The 16,876-nt window shown below is 39.8% G+C and overlaps 1 protein-coding gene across 1 annotated transcript in view; it reads right to left on the reverse strand.

Moving 5' to 3' along the window:
- snd1 (staphylococcal nuclease and tudor domain containing 1) overlaps positions 1–16,876 on the reverse strand; it is a 190,478-nt gene that overhangs the window by 147,536 nt on the left and 26,066 nt on the right. The window contains exon 11 of the mRNA XM_015028139.1: positions 9,484–9,585. Within this exon, the coding sequence (XP_014883625.1) occupies positions 9,484–9,585 (102 nt within the window). The remainder of the gene's footprint in view (positions 1–9,483; positions 9,586–16,876) is intronic.

Here is a 16,876-nt window from a genome sequence, read left to right on the forward strand (position 1 = left end):
CCTGGGCTAGGGGCAGCTTTGATTTAGTCCCCTGGGACGTTGCCCTTTGGGGGGGGGACACAGGCCGAACAAAAAAAAAAAAAAAAAGGCACACACACATCAAGAGTAGTGAGCGGCATCACTTACTCCAATAATTAGTGTGGGGAGTGTTTTCTCTGTGTATGTGGCTCCCTTATTTTTTATTTTTTTGTTTGTCCCATTTCTCAAGGTCACCCCCAGTCAGTGTGAATCATGTCAGGCAGCATTGTGGAACTCCCCAGAGGAGTAGTATTAACACACTGAGGGTGTTTGGGACAACACACACACACACACACACACGCATGCGCGCGCAGAGCAGCGATGGAACCCAAATGACCCTACACAGTGCGTTCCTAACAAAGCTCCCTGGGGACACACTCCAACCCACTCACCCTGAAGATACAATGTTGTCACTCAGCTGTGTGCATGTGCACATCTCCACAGGCATGTGACAGGGGAAGCCAGTATTGTGGGCCAAACGCATGTAGACAGCGCTAATAGGGAGGGATGCAGGCACACCGGCACACACACACAGTCAACTGTTTAGGAGCTGCATGTAAAGTGTGTCAGACGAGCAAGAAGAAGAAAAAAAAAATCTGAGGAATCTGGCTGTGCATCGTAGCGTCATTGACTCGGGCGCAGACAGCACACGCAGGCCTCTTACAGGGACATGAAAGAACAACGGCAGCTTGTCAATAGAGCGACGCGACGAGGGCGATGGGAAGAGAGGAGAAAGAGGAAGGAGGTTGTTGAGTGCTGTTTGGCACCAAGAACCATTAGCAATTTCTGAGGAGGAGGGAAATTAAAAGGACTCCAGGGGTGCTTTTCATTAGGCTAGCGCGTCGTCTCTCGCTAACGTCTCTTCCACAACACTTGGCTCCTCCCAGCGAGAATGTGAAAGAGGCGCACTGAAGGATAAAGTAGATTGTTCCCATTTTAAGTGCAATGAAGGGATCTGAAAAATCTCAAGAAATGAAGGAGGGGAGAATTTCCATGTCTGTGGCAAAGAGAAGATTCAAAGTAGAGCAAGTTATTCCAACACAGTGGAGGAGATGTTAGCTGGTCACAGTTAGCTGTGTGGGGAAAACACAAAGATGAAAAAGATTGAGAAGGGAAGAACATAATGGACAAGCTGCATAGCTTAGAAATGCTTGTGACAAATGGAAGAGGAGACAAAGAAACTAAAGTTTTCATGAAAAGACTCAAACCCTACTGGGCAAGGACGGAACGCATTACAAACTACCGCCAGCAGAGCTCGATTGGAGAGGTTCTAGGCCCATTTTCCACAGGCCATCTAACAGATCTGTGGATAAGACAAATCCATTCATTAGACCCCCCCAAGAAGAGGGGAAACACAGAGGGAAAAGGCAGTGAATGGATCAGAGAGCCGGAGGAGTGATAAGAACACCAGTCGAGGTGTGAGACTAAATGTGTTTGTTCTGCTAAGGTGACGAAAGGCATAGGAATACTTGGCTGCTTCTGCCAAAGGAACTGAGTATATAACATGTCTACACGAGTGATAAAGAGCCCTGACAGGGGACCAGCAGGTCAGAAACTCAGAAATCGGATCTTTTTGGAGTCGGTGAATGTCACACTACACGGTTTCTTAAAAGGTCCCGTAAGTTCAATGAAAGACTTCCACAGGTTGCAATGATTTCAACTTAAAACCCTCAATTACCATATGTTGCTGATTGCCTTTAAACAGAGGGTCAATGTTTTCCCCACATTCAGTTTACCATAACCTTTATGTCAATTTCAATCGCAGCTGTCAATGAAAGTTTTCAGCCAGCTCCTGAAATCCTCATCAAGTCTTTTCAAGGAAGAAAAAAAAAAATTTTTTCAGGAACACTTGAATTTTAGAGAATAAATTCCTTTCGACAGGGTTCATTTCGTCTCTGCGTCTGGGGTCTTGTCACAGCACATTAACGCTCAAATTCCTCAGTCAGAGCTCTAAATCTCAGTACAAATGAGTAACATCAGCACGTTTAAGAACTGCAGAAGCCAAAAATGTCTTAAACTCACAAGTTTAAGACCCAAATACACAGATTTTATGACCTACTATTGACTCTTATGGCATTTTAAGGCCTTACATTTAGGCCCAACACTTTATAGTGAGGAACGTGTTACTCAGGAAAGAGATGAAGTCAGAGGGGAAATGGTAACTTATTTGCTTTTCAGAAAGTGTCCCCTTTGATACATATATGAAGGAGCAACTTTTCCAACTTCGATAGATATCTGGAAGACAATATTTCACAGCAACATCGGTCTGTTTTATTCTGAATGTTTTAGTTGAGTCTGGCAATCTGAGAGTTAAGGGCCACAGTTGTCTGGAGATATTAGACTATTGCTTACAAGTGCAAATTATGCAAGTCTCTAAGAGAAGATGCAAAGCAGAGTAAGAGAAATCCAAATTGGCCAAAACTGGGATCAGCAGGTGAAAGCTGATGATTTTCAGCTGAAAACCAGACAGAGTCACTTGCCTTCACCTACCTACATGTATTATCTAAAATAATATTGATATTTTAGATTTACCAGTTCGTGTGGTCTTACTACATGAGGCAAGTCGTACAAAGCCTTGTAATGTAAAAGTGAACATGTGGCACATTGTGATTAACAACACTCCAACCCAGCATGGGTTCCACATGAGTGGTTTCCCCAGACAGGAACGGAGCGAAAGGCTGCTTACCTTGAAAAGTGTGGGAGGTTAAGATTTGCGGCGACTAAAATAAGCAACCGTCTGCAGCACATTCTACTGAACGACGTTCACACAGCTTTCTTTTCTGCTTTAGCCACATTTCAAAACACATCTGACAACAATTAAACCTAAAAAAAAACACATCAAATTGGTGCAGGCCATTTCCAATATACGCATCACATTTAAAGGATGATAATGTTCTTGGCAGGAATGACATGGCAACAGATCAGAGGGTACAGGAGAAGAAAAGCCCCATGTGCAGGTAAGAGCGACTATAGTGGAAGCTTTATGGGAGTGTGTTGGATCATCAAAATAAATACTGAAACACCAAAGCTCTCAGATCTGAGGCACCTTCTAAACATAGGAACTGATATGGCCATACTGTATGTTGCATCAGGCAATAAAAAATAATGAGGCAAACACAAAAGAGAGGCAGAGTTGTGATTATTTAAAAGAAGAAGAAAAAAAAAAATAAAGAAAAGAAAGCTGGAAGGAGAACAAAAACACGATCAGAGGCCATCGGGAGGCGAGTGCTTAAGGCTGTGTTTTAGAAGGTTATAATCAGGGCCGGCTATTATTTAATGCAACAAGCAGCTCTGATACTGGGACAACAAAAATGTGTTGAGGAAAAAGGAGGAATTGGGAGATCTAAAACGGAGCTTCAACTTAGGTTATCAAACATCTAAATCTGCTTGAAACCCAATCTAGAATTCGCCCCAGAACCAGCGCCGACTCTCACATTCTCTATATCAAATACCAAACCGCGCATAAGACGTTCGCTCACTTATATACCCGCCAATAAGAGGCAAAAACTCTGTTGCTAACAGCGCTACACAAGCAGCTGCATAACAGGAGCCACTTTGAGCATGCAGGATTATCCGAATGTGCTCAACCCTGATAAGTGGCTTAATGCAACATTTCCATTTTGACTTTTTTTTTTTTTTTCCTGATGAAGCTGAGACCCAGGCGCGCAAAAAGCACTACTTATAAAGTTAGCCAAATCTAGCTTTTTGGGATTATGTCACCATGCAAGCTCTGCCATTTGAATGCGGGTGGGGATGGATATAAGAAATCCTGAGACAGACAGAGTTGGAGTGACAGGGAGAAGAGGGAAATAAGGAAATGCCTCACTGCATTTTTTGTAAGGGGATAACTTAGAAGAGGTTTATTGGGCATAAATATAAGTTATTCAAAGATGGGAAAATGCAGAATGTCTGAAGACACTCTATAGCTATAAAGCTAATGACTGGAAACAACTAGGAAATTTTAATCTTGCTTTCGAAAAGAAAATTTGAAAACTATTTCCGAGTTCTGACAGAATACGCCCGATAAAAGATGCACACCTGCTAGAATTACTGTGAAGTTCTTTTTCAAAGACAGTCCCAGGTAGCGGCCCGGCTCTTTTCTGGCTCACAGTTATCAACTATAGAGTTCTCCTGCCAGGAAATGAAGTAAGGTCTTCTGAATATGGATATTAGATGTGCTTTATAAAAGATCAAATGCACCAAGCTTTCCTTAAAAATAAAAGAAATGGGGAGCTTTAATAGAAAAAAAAAGGAATTAGATGTAGCTCTACTCCCCTAAATTGCAGCAGTGGCATTAGGGCTTTCAGCTTTAGCGCGCTGAGACTGGCAGTTAATGCTCAGTCACGTCCTAGAAGGTGTAGTAGATAAAAAAAAAAATATCTGAATGTTCCCTACATTATGAAATATATTTTGTTCTTAGATGGCTAGTAGGCTTTAAACGTTGACAGTAATCTTTGCTGATGTTCTGGTTGAACCTGGTGGTGCAAAAGTAGATTGTTTATCAATTAAAAAAAAAAAAAAAAAATCTACACTTGTAGTCACTTGTGTCGCGGAAGTTAAAAAGTGAACGGAGCTGGTTGAAACCTCAGCTTACAGCAACCAGAAACAATGAGTTTGCTAATAATGAAGCATTCAGACATTCTGCAGTCTGATACCTTTTAAAATAAACTAACCAACATTGTGCAATGCCTTGTAAAACTCACCGTTCTCCACGAACCTTTCCATATTTGCTGATCTTACGACTAAAAACTTCCACTGTTTATATTTGCACATGTGAAGTTCGAAGACGGTGAACGATTTCCAAATTTCCGAAAATTGTTGGGTGGATTTGAAATTAGCAGCAGAACATCCAGATACTTTTTTTTTTTTTCGTTCATTTTTCTTCACAAAGTGGCAACGTCTCAGTTGGACGGACAGAATCTGCATCCAGTGAATTTGAAGCCTTGCCACTAATCCTCCATTGGTTCTGACTCTAGATTTTAAATCCAACCATTCTGATACTTGAGGGCTCTTGAAAATAGAGATGTCCACCTCTGAACTAAACCTTTCTATTGTGGACGTGGCTATGTATTTAGGATTGTTGACCTTCTTTAACATGAAGAAATTTAGCTGCAATGAATTTCATTTTTTAGGCATTAGGACGAGGAGCTCTGAATACAACTCGACTGACATTTTTCAATTTTGTTTTGTAAAAGCATTTAGTAATTTTGCATCCTTGTCTCTACATAACAATCATATGATGCATTGTGTTGGTCTGTCACAAAGTCCCAGGAAAATAGGAGCTTCACGTCGTAAAATGACAAAATGTGAAATTGTTCACGGCTTCTTGTTCTGAACACTAATGGTAAAATATTTGGATGAACAGCAGGCCACTATTAATGCCATTACTGACACACAAAGACACGGACCTGTCCTCAAACAGTTTATTACTGTTATTATCTGACAATAAAGCAAGTGGTTCGGTTAAATTCCTCTGTTTGTTGACGTGCAACATCCTTCTGTACACAACGGTGCACCTCGCGTTCAAATTGACGAGCCAAATAGGCCGTGGTGGAACAGATTATTATAAAAGACTTGGTTGAGTACTGAACTCAAACATTCACCACAGAGATTTCATTTTATCTAAACTAAATCACTCTTGTTGCCAAGGCAGCTAAAGCCCACAGCTTTTTCAGACTTGTGAAATTATTTGAAAAAAAAAAAAAAGATACATGGTGACAGAAGGTTTAACTCGGAGCTTTAGCCTTGTATCTTGGCAACAATAAAGGAATGGAAAAGAAGAAGCAACTTCCCAGAGCCCCTTCCTTTTATTGATTTTGCAAGGTAAGAAGTGAGGAAGCTGTGCTGCTGGAAAACGGACAGCAGCTCTCTACTTGAACCGAACTTCACAGTGGACGCCAGCACACTTGGAAGATGAAGAATCAATATTAATCAAATATGGAGGAACATACAGAGATAAGCATAGACGGAGGGGTAAATCTTTGTCAGTTTTGATGTTGAGATTCTAAATCACTGAAAGTACCCATCTGCATTTTTCTTCACCGCGTAATAATATCTCAATACTTTTGCTCAGTGTGAATGAATTGCAAAATTTAATTTAAGGCCAAACATGGAAAATCTTGACATATCTGAAGCGGATGATTGAGATGGTAAAAATTTAAGGCCCTGCTGGAAACCTGAACATTTGTGTATAAAAAAAAAAAAAATGTATTCAGATCGCTAAAGTGCCACAGACTGATTGCACTTGACTGCTTTAAACAGTGACAGAAAATCAAGTTTAGAAATTCAAGGAACCACCACCGAGTGAGAAAGAGTTTAAAAGAAAATTAAAAACATAATTAAAATTTAAGCAAATGTGTCAAAATTATTCAAAGTAGAATTCGGTTTGCCTTCCTGAGTGGAGGGAAGCTGCTGAAACGGTCCAAAACTGCTAAAAGGACTGTTTTCATTTTCCATTAAAAAACAAAAGAATAAACAATTCAAACATAAAGTGACCAAAAAGCTGTGGTTGCATTTACTTTACCTAATAATTATCCACCATTATAAACATATATCATATATTATCTAACAGAATTATTTTATCATTTACATAATAAGATAAAAATTGTAACCCTCCATTTCTTCTCCAGATATAGAAAAATTACACCAATGAGATTTTTGTGACCCTTTCCAATCTCATTTCTTTTTTTTTTTTTTTTTTTTTTAATAAAGCCTTCCCTGAAACAAATTTTGGCCGACTTCCATTTCTCTTAAAGAACTGCACTGATGTGCTCTCCATGTAATCAGAGGCCAGATTATCCTCATTTCCAGCTGAGGGGAAAAACAGAAGGACAGAACGCTGCTCTATGAAGTCAGAATTTTGACTGGGACATTTGGAGCTTGAAGAACCTGGATTGTAGCATTCAGGTTCAGTATGTGCACAATCTGAATGCAGAAAAAGAAACATGGTATTTTATTAAACTAGTGTGTGTACTTAATTTTACTAAGTAATTAAAGGTTCTGGTATTTTAAACCATCTTTTGTTACTTATACTGGGAATAAGAAGAACTAGAAAGCTAAACTAAAACGGTACTCTCTGTGTGTACATTCCTGGGAATTTAGATCCTTAAGAAATATCCAAAAAGCTGCCAAGATTTCCACATTTTTCATGTTTATCAACAACGTTGAAAGTCTAAAAATGATCAAACAGAACACCTGTGAGTGCTCAGCCTTCTTGTTACCTGCTAAAAGTCTCGCTCTCTTGCAGCTTGATGAACCACATGTATGTCCTTAAAACCAGCTTCCTTTCCTGTGTGGTTCCTTTAGCTTCATAAAAAACAAAAAATGCTACAGCTTGTTCACTGGTCAGAAACAAATACGATGTTACGTTTTTCGTCACCAGTCCAGGTCAAATCCAAATCTAATTTTATATCCACCATTAATAGCCACACAGTAAAGTCTGTTTATACTGGAATGTGCTTACAAATTACAGAGAGATTTTTTTTTCTTTTTACAGGACACATAGGTGAAGTTAATCAAACTTCAATGTACAGCTTTTTTTTATGTCTTCAAAAAAATAGGCTTAAATTTTGTGGAATGCTAAACATGAAACATAAGTAGATGTATACCGAAGAGAAGCAACTGGATAGAATGTGAGCATGACAGAAAATGCAAATTTACCTCCAGTAGTGCGTTTGCTGTGCTTTTATTTTAAAAATATAATTCAGGTTGCATTTGCATTCAGGCTACTTCGTGTTAAGACATAATAATCCCTTATAAAAGCAGATGCATATCTCTGAAGACACGTGATGTGCTCATAATTGTTCAGATGTGATTTAAGGCATTCCATCGCAAACAGACCCACCGACTCCAGTGAAAACAAGCCAAGTCAACACACTTAAGGAGCTAACTCCTTTCGAAGCAAACAATTATGCGCAGCTCCCACTACAATAAACAACACAAACGGCAATTTGCTCGAGGCAGCGCTGAACAATTAAGCAGAGTTAACTTTAGAAGCTCGATGAAGTCAAAGCAAGATATATAATATGACAAATTATGCACGAGTTTACAACTTAAACTTGAAAACGTTAAAGCTGTTAATACTTCCCCGTGTCTGTTCGAAGCTGTGTGCTCTTGCTTTTCACAAGGAAAGCTGCGAAATCATCTATAAATAATGGCCAGAGAGTATGTAGATTTGTGCAAGTTTTCTTTTAATATGAGGTGCCAACAAATCTTTAAGAGGTGCACGTAAGACGCAGACATGAACACTGTTTTAATGCTGTAGCTGGTGAATTTATTCACACCCAACACAGGCTGCTGCTTCTCCGTTTCCTAATGCGCACACCCCATTATTTGGGAACACAAACGCAACAAATAAACAGAATCATTATTTTCGCTTCACTTGATGAAAACCGGCTTTGGGCTGAATTTTCTGTCATTAAAAAAACATTAATGAGGAGGATTAAAATGACTGTGATGAGAAGCTGAGACGGGGATATGAATCTCACTCCCATACAGAGAGCCAGAAGGAACTCTTGTGGCTTTTGACTTTGAGTGGGTGCGTGTTTTTGTTTAACAGCCTCAGTTGTGCTGTTATGAAAGCGCGAGTGAACCGTTTGCTCCATCTACTATCAGGGTTGCTGGAGTCCAGGCATCAATACGCCGCTATTGTAGTCTAAGTCAAACCGAAGCTCAGGCCGAAACTTAAAAGCACTCGGTTTGTTTGTGCCAGAACTTAAAAATCTTAGTGTTGCAATTTATGCAGATGTTTTTGGAATTCTAAGCGTGATCCTGAATGACTGTCTTCCATCAGTCCAAACTGTATTTCGATGCTAATCTTCACCACGATATCCATTTTCGTCCTTTCATAATGCCGTCTGTTTGCATTTGGCGAAAACAAAAAAGGAAGACGTAAGGTTACATGGAAGGTTTTTCCCCAAACACTTACCAACTTTAGGTCAATTTTGTATTCTGTTAATATAATCAGCTTGCATTCATCGGTGGTTATATTCATATTTTACACAAGCTGAGCTGGAAATCTGGAGTCCTGCTATGCGTCTGGAGGAGCGTTTAGCTCTCTGCTAAGCTCTAACGGGTCAGATGTGAGTAAATCACAGCAGCCCCCCCAGGTGTACAAACCAAGTAGATCAATAGACACAAGAGGGGGAAATCAAGACCGCTTGTTTAAAGGGTGCATACGGGCCAGCGGTAAGCCCCAGGACATCTACCATGAGCACTTGGTATTCACACTCAGGCGCAGAGGGAAATAGATATCCAGCTCTGAAATACATTTGTCTGTCAATGAAAAAGGTGCAGGGAGCACTTACAGTCATTTTGCGTGGTTTTATCTACGACTATTACGGAATTCAAAGACGCTGATAAAAAGAAATCACACTCATTCATATAGCGGAGAGAACAAAAGAAAAAAGAAAAAGAAATGGCTCGGATCTTGGAAAAAGAAAAAAAAAATCAGAGAGAGGTTCTTACCTTTTTACCGATGAGCTTCTTCCTGAGGAACTCCCGGGCCTCGAACATGTACGGGATGTCATACAGAGGACGGAATCGTTTGTCTTTGTCCTTGTTCTTCTCCTGAATACAGATGGAGGGAAGGGGTGAGGAGAAAAGGAAAAGACAGAAGAGAACCTTAACTTACATTCCACGTTTATAGGTTGATAAGCAGGAGCTGCAGGTTTCAGATTATACAACTGACAAAAACAAAATTGCAAGTGGGAGGAAAACAATGCCTGGTTATGAATGAGTTTTACAGAGATAGGTCAGACATTAATTGAGCGCTCTACTAATGATCTAAAGTGAAATGCTTAAGATGAAACTATATTCATGTGTTAGGACAGACCAGAATTTGTATTAAGAAAACTGCTGTCCAAAAATACACTCAATCTAATCTGAATGAGTGGGGAAAGACATCAGCATCTAGCTATGCAAAGTTAATATGTTTAAGTGTGTTATCATTAGTGACAAAATGTGAAAAAAGTTCAAAGTAATGGATTTTTAAGCACTTAACATGCAACTAAATACAGTAGAAACGGTCTACTTCAACCCATACAAAAACATCCGAAAGGTTTATCGCTTTTCGTTTGTTTACTCCGTTCTGTTTCTATCCTTTTTGGCAGACACAAGACCCTGGACCCAATGAAATATTCAAGTGCGAATGGCAAACACATCTCTGCCCAAACAGGCACACCTTCCCTGTTCTCGATACAAAGTTATCACGGACGGGCGAGGCGGAAACTCTTCACGTTAAAAACAGATGCACGGCAACAAGCCGGTACTCCAACTGCAGATGTAACGTACGCAGCCGCACACAAAAGAACTCCACTCCAAAACGCTCCGCTACCCTCTTAGAAAAGACCACAAATGGAACGTATTTACATTTTCAAAGAAAGCAGAGAAACTCGTCGCTCCTTCAGCAAAAAAAAATACCCAGCAGGCACAAAGAGTGACAGGTGTCTTTTTGCTGGAGCATGATAAATGAAATAACCAGGAGGCAACTGGAAATTAAACTACACCCTCCTGTCAGGAAAAGCTGGACTATGAATGACAATACCAGTATGCTCCCCTTCCTGAATCTCCAGCACAGCGCTATCGTGGTTTAATCATTTTTCAAAAAGTATAATTGGTCTTTAAACAAAACACACACGGAGCAGGTTTGTTCCTCGTCTCCTCTCGACTTAAATACCTTTTATTCATGTTTAATGACTACAGCTGTTCCGAGCTGTGAGGTGGGGCACAAACAGATGTGCAGAGAAGCGGTTCTGGTTGATTTGACTAGATCATCTTCCTCAGGGCTCAACAACTGTCATTTCATACAAGCTTCGGCAACCGATGGTTTGGAAGTCATTTCCTATAAGCAGCTTATAGTCCTCCATTGCGATTGGGCTTATGTCACTAATAAATATCTCTCAGAATGAGGTCGCTCACAATTATGGACTGATCAGGGGTCAGACATTCCTAAGAGATGATGAGACGCACAAAGGAAACTAACATCAAGTATCTAGAGAAAAACAAGAAAAACATAAGTCTTGTGGCTTCTAAAGGTAACTTATAATTAAAAATATCAAACCGCTGAGGAAAAATAAACTAATATGCCATAAAAAGACGACACAAAGGTGGAAAATCAATTACATTTTTCATCCGTCTCACTTTTTATGACAAAAAGACATTTTAAAAGGAGTGTGGAGACTCTTTGTATTCCCTCTGCATGGGTACAAAATTGACAAAAACAAAAAGCTACGAAGAATGGAAAGGCAACATGACAAAGAAATGTGGGGCAAACTGACACGGAGACGGGGATAAAAAAAAAAAAAAAGAAGGGGAAAAAAAGGCGATGCGTCTGGATGTATAAATGTTTAGGGATCAATTACTGTCTTCAAGAGGAAATTGGTGGGAGATGAACTCTAAAAGGCAGCGCATGATTGGCACAAATCTTCCTATGATGCTTTGTCACTCGACGTGGCAAAGCTGCAAAAGAGCAGAATTATGTTACTGGCCTTCGCTGGCTTTATTAAATTATGAGATAAATGTGTTTGTGCCTTCCTTATTTAATCAGCTCCTTACTATCCTCTTTCTCGAGCTGAATCAGCGAAATGTAAATTCCCGGAGCTGCTCTCGCACATACCGAGTGGAAATCCCTCAACATTCAGCCAAAAGGTGATTCAGAAAGTCAGTCTCAGAGTTCAGGGGTGAGCAAATTCTGTCCTCCAGGGCAGGTGTGCTAGGTGTTTGCGATATGTTCCTGTTTAAACATGTCTGACCTAAATGAAAGAGTGATTAGCAGGTTCCCACAACTCTTTGTGACCCGCTGGTGAGATGATGCCACTATTTGACTCAATTGAAATACTTTAAGCAAATTTAATACATTAAGATTGCAAAACAATACTGCCAGTGTCTTTGCTTCAATTTGTTATTGTATATATTTGACCAAAGGACAACACAATAGTAGTATTTCTACAAAATAGGATAATAGAATCTAAACAGAAGCGGCGAATCTAAAAAAATAACTTTCAGCTAATAGGCTGTAGAAAGACAACTGCATCACTGAAAGAGCGTAAATGTCAGCATTGTATTCCAATGAGAGAAGAAAAAGTGACAGAAGCAAGGTCAAAGTGACAAAGCCCTGCCATTAGGAGTTGCCAACAGAAAGTAGGGCTTAATGAAACATCGCGCATCCTTGGTTAAATGCAATTCAAACGATCTGAAAAAAAACAAACATGCCTTCTTTTCCCAGTCAAAAAGAAGAAGAAAAAAAAGGCTCCGCCACATTGATAAAGTGAAAAATATTGTGACTAGCCTATTTATTTTGCCGTGAAGCCACATTTGGCTTCATTCGCCGGATAAACTGACATCATCAGCGTCATTAAATTACTCCAGACAACCTCTCCGTACCGTCATCCATAAACTGTTATTATGCAGCAGCGGTAAGGTTACAGATAGAGGAGAGAGTCGCAGCTAAGTCTCAGCCGTAACCCAATAAAAACTGTTCCTGCTCGCTATCCTCAGGGGGAGTTTTGTTCTATTTGGGGTGAATTCCCTTCATTCTGTATTACCGGCTAGGGCTCGGGAATCATCTTTGACTACTGCAGAGGCATGGTGCATGCTGGATCGTACAGTGTCGCAGGGCTGCAGGGTCTGAGGCTGCGAATGTGTGGATGCCACCGCTGGAAGCATTTTTATGCTTCTAAAACATCAAGAGCAAAATCATGACTCAGGAGAATGTCATTTCCTGATGTTGGGGGAGTATAGAGTAGTAGGCCTCAATTTTGCATTTAGCTGATTGAGTGGAGTGTTGTTTGTGCATAGCCACTCTTTTGGGGAGGAGAGGGAAAAATAAATAAATAAAACACTCTGCATGCATGCGTCTCAAACAATGAGGGCATTATTTTTTGATAACACAAAGCTCTGGGAGTCTTAGACAAACACTCAACACTTACTGTTGTGTGCTGAACAACATGAATCAAACATCCGTGCATAAACGTTAAATGGCTTCAGAGTTTGGGGGCTATGAAGCATGTAGCCCAAGAGAAAAAGAAAACTTTGTTTTTTTTGTTTTTAAAGCTGGACAATATTTTAGAATAAGTGGAACTAAAGCTATCCAGCAGATCGGGCATTATCTTTTACTACAAGTAATGGTGTTAAGACCCACCAGGCTTTATTTATCAAAGCATATGATATGAGTTTTACAAAAAAAAATAAAAAAATCTAACTATCGATGTGTGTGCAGATTGAATGTATTCATTTTTATTACTGAATCAGTCAAATATCAAAGTAATTGAAAACCAAAGGTCAAAGATGATGGGAAACATTTTTATAGGCTTTTATCAGCCAGCAAACTGGCAGTGCACAGCGATCTCTCTCTCTGTCTATCTGTCTCTCTCTCTCTCTCTCAGCAATTTCCAGCACAGTCAGGCAGGCAGCATAAAGAGAATGCAAGAAAAGTAAGCAGCCCAACAGCGTTTCAAGGTTTCTCCGACGATAAAGAATAATGTTAAACAAATTGGACGGTTAGCGCAATCATTCTGTAAAAGGGAGATTTCAGATAATCAGCATCAAAATTGCTCAGATTGCATAAAAGCTACACTTTGGTGGGTAATCTGACTATGAGGAAAAGCTCAGGAGGCCGCAACACGGCAGAAATTCCCATTAAGGAATGAAGGGGATTATATCGAGTTGCCAATCTAATCTATATCAAAGTATCTGACTGAGACTCTGTATCAGTAATTGCTTATTCTAAAATGAACGACTCATTTTGGAGATAGGAAATCCTGACATCTCTTGTATCTACGACTTAAAAAAACAACAAAAAAAAAAACAAGTTGCTTCCTCTCATAATTCAACGGATTCTCAGAGAGGCGCAGATGTTAACAATTCATCAAATCTGAGCACACAGTAGTGTGGAGAAAAGGTCCATCTTTGGGGAAAGATACTAACCAGTTTGCAAAATATCTAATGGAAAAATAAATCAATGACTTCACCCTTCTTCCCCCCTTTCTAATACAAGTAACCTCGTTTAGCTAGGAGTGCAGCTGGATCGCTCATAGCTATTGCACCCTGTTTGACATATATGCCACATTTCTAAAGATAGGAATGTAACAAACAGTGAGGAAAATAATCACACCACCATTCTGGAAGAATTTCAGAACTCCAAAAAAAAAAACAAAAAAAAAAACTACAAATGTTTGAGATTTGACATGTCTCCAACATACCAATACAAGAACCTTTGCGCCTGATACCGATACACAAGGGTACCTGTGTTATCCTGCACGTTATTGTAAATGCCAGACACCTGAAAAGTCTCAACAAAACTTCCATCAAACTCCATTAACTGCTGGTAATGCCATCTAAGATGTCTAGAAGGCACCCCGTGTCTGGTGACCTTTACTTAGTGTTTGACTGGCTGTTGACGTTTGCTCAAATCTATACTTTCCTGCAATTTAAAAGCACTTGTGCTCGGTATTACCATGGCATTTTCAGCCACTTTATCGTTCCATTCAACCAGTGATCAAGTGGGGAAATTTCTCTTACTCTTCTTCAAAACGTTTTTAACCGTTTTATTTCTTACATTAATACTCCTGCGTGCGTGCTCCAGTTTCTTTCCACTAACCTGAAAAGTCTCAAAACATTGGGGGTTTTGAGTATTCTAATGTAGCAATTTGTATATTGTCCACTCAAACAACAACCCAAACAAAACAGCAGGCCAAGTCTTAGCCATTTCAACTCCTAAGCAGGAACATGCTGCCCGTCAGTCGAGAAGGAGGCACAATTGCTACCAATCTGTCTTACTTTGCCAGTTCTGCACCACTGTGTCATGAAATGGGTAACCCTCCTCTGTTGTCATTGATTGTGCTCCCAAACATCAATGTCAAAAATCAGAACACTGGCAACATTTTCGTTGAGCATTTTAGCTCTACTTCACCAGATGAGAATGTTTTAGCATTAATATCTCCAGTTATCCTAAAACAAACTTTTATCCTTGCAGCAAAACTATCTTAAGTGTAAATCCTGGATTGAGGTCTTTCTGTGTAAAGTTTAATGTTCTCTCTATGTACCCTAGCAAAGTCAATTTAATTGGTAAATCAAAATTGCCCTTTGAGTGTGTGTTGTGCGTCTGTGTTGAATTAGAAAAAAAATAATTTTGCTACAACATGCACAGCAAATTTAAATGCAATTATGTGAAATGTTTAATAATGTCCAGTCGTGGTTTTTTTGTGTTTGGTTGGTAATAAATCCAATAGGCTTTTTGATATCTGTTAGAATAGCACTGATAGTTCAAAACCAATTATAAAACTGCAGCTTCTTCAGACAATGACATAACAAATGCTACCGTTTTCTCGGTGGTTTGTAATGTCTCTGATTATGCAAGTTCTGATGTGAACTAATGCACCATGCTGAGAGGGGGCTGTGAAAATATAAAAATAAAGTGTGGACTGGTTGTCCACTTGTAGCAGCGGCACCACACACTTAGTGAAAGCAATAAGAAACATGCTAGAATCCACTATTCAACATTTGTTGAGAAGGACAAACACCACAAATAGAAATAAATATTCATCTCATATTTAGCTACGAGATTCTTATTTAAAATCTGGATGCAAACTATTGTCTTTTTGTTATCGTTTAATAAGTCATGTGCTGATAATGATCAGTCGTAACATTGAAAACATTTTTGGCTACATAAATGTCAAGACCTTTTGTATTCGTTTACATTTTATCACATTAAAACCAAGAAATGTTGAATTTATCTGGAAGTTTATCTAACAGAGCAACACAAAGAAAACAGATGCATAGTTTATAAATTCTAAATTAAAACTCTAAAAATGTGGCATGTCTTTGCGTTTACCCCCCTTTTACTCTCATACACCTAAATGAAATGAAATGGAAAAGTCACAGAACGAGTAAATAAAGTCTAAATATGGGTACATGATGGACATGGACAGCAAAGATATTCAGGTAAGCAAGACTCAATTGTTTAAACAATATTTAACTGGTATTAAGGAGCCTAAACCTTGCTAAAACATCATTCCACAACACTGCACCTCTCTCCACCAGCAGCAGCCAAATGTAGTTAGTTGTACAACACAGGATGGATTCATGCTTTCATATCATTTATGCCTAATTCCTACTCTACCATCTGAATGTTTCAAGACTTGGACTAGGCTATATAGTTCCCCATTCTTTAGTTGACCAGTGTGAGCTGCTGTGTGCGTTTCCTGTTCTCGGTTGACAGGGTAGACATCCGGGTGGCCACTGTGTTTCAAAGTTTGACGTGTTTTGCGCTTAGTGCTGCCGGCGCCTTTCTGGAACCATTTCGAACCGGTCAATAAGTAATCGCCTTTCCCCCTTACTCTGATGCCGTGCTTAAATTAAAGCAAATTGTCTTCACGTCCAGGTGCCAAACTGCGTTGACTGGCTGATGTGCCGTTTGTGTTTACCAAAAAGCAACTTAACAGGTGTACCTAATAAAGTGGCCAGTGAATTAACACCCACTCAAGCGACACGGCGTCCCGAGGGGAGAGCTGCAGAGAGGCTAGACGAGTAGGCAGAGCTATACGGTGCAGCACTGGGTGGGATGAGCCAGTCTTGTGTAAGAACAGCAAGGTGACTGCTCCGTTTCGTCTGTTAGCACCACTAAACTCTACTTAAACCACAAGACGTAAAAACACCCAAAAAACACTCAAGATGTTATGGACGCAGAGTGTAGGCACACGCACACTAATACGAGTGCGAGTGGGTGTAACAGCAAGCTACTCAAAGGCATACACCCAGCTTGTCCTGCAACACATGTGAATAAAAAATATATTTACATGGGGAAAAGTATGGGGGGGGGGGGGGGGGGAAGGGGAAAAAAAAAAAAAAGACGCATACAACC

This window comes from Poecilia latipinna, unplaced genomic scaffold (genome assembly GCF_001443285.1).
Source record: "Poecilia latipinna isolate Pla-1442-1.1 unplaced genomic scaffold, P_latipinna-1.0 Scaffold115, whole genome shotgun sequence".
NCBI classification, from domain to species: Eukaryota; Metazoa; Chordata; class Actinopteri; order Cyprinodontiformes; family Poeciliidae; genus Poecilia; species Poecilia latipinna.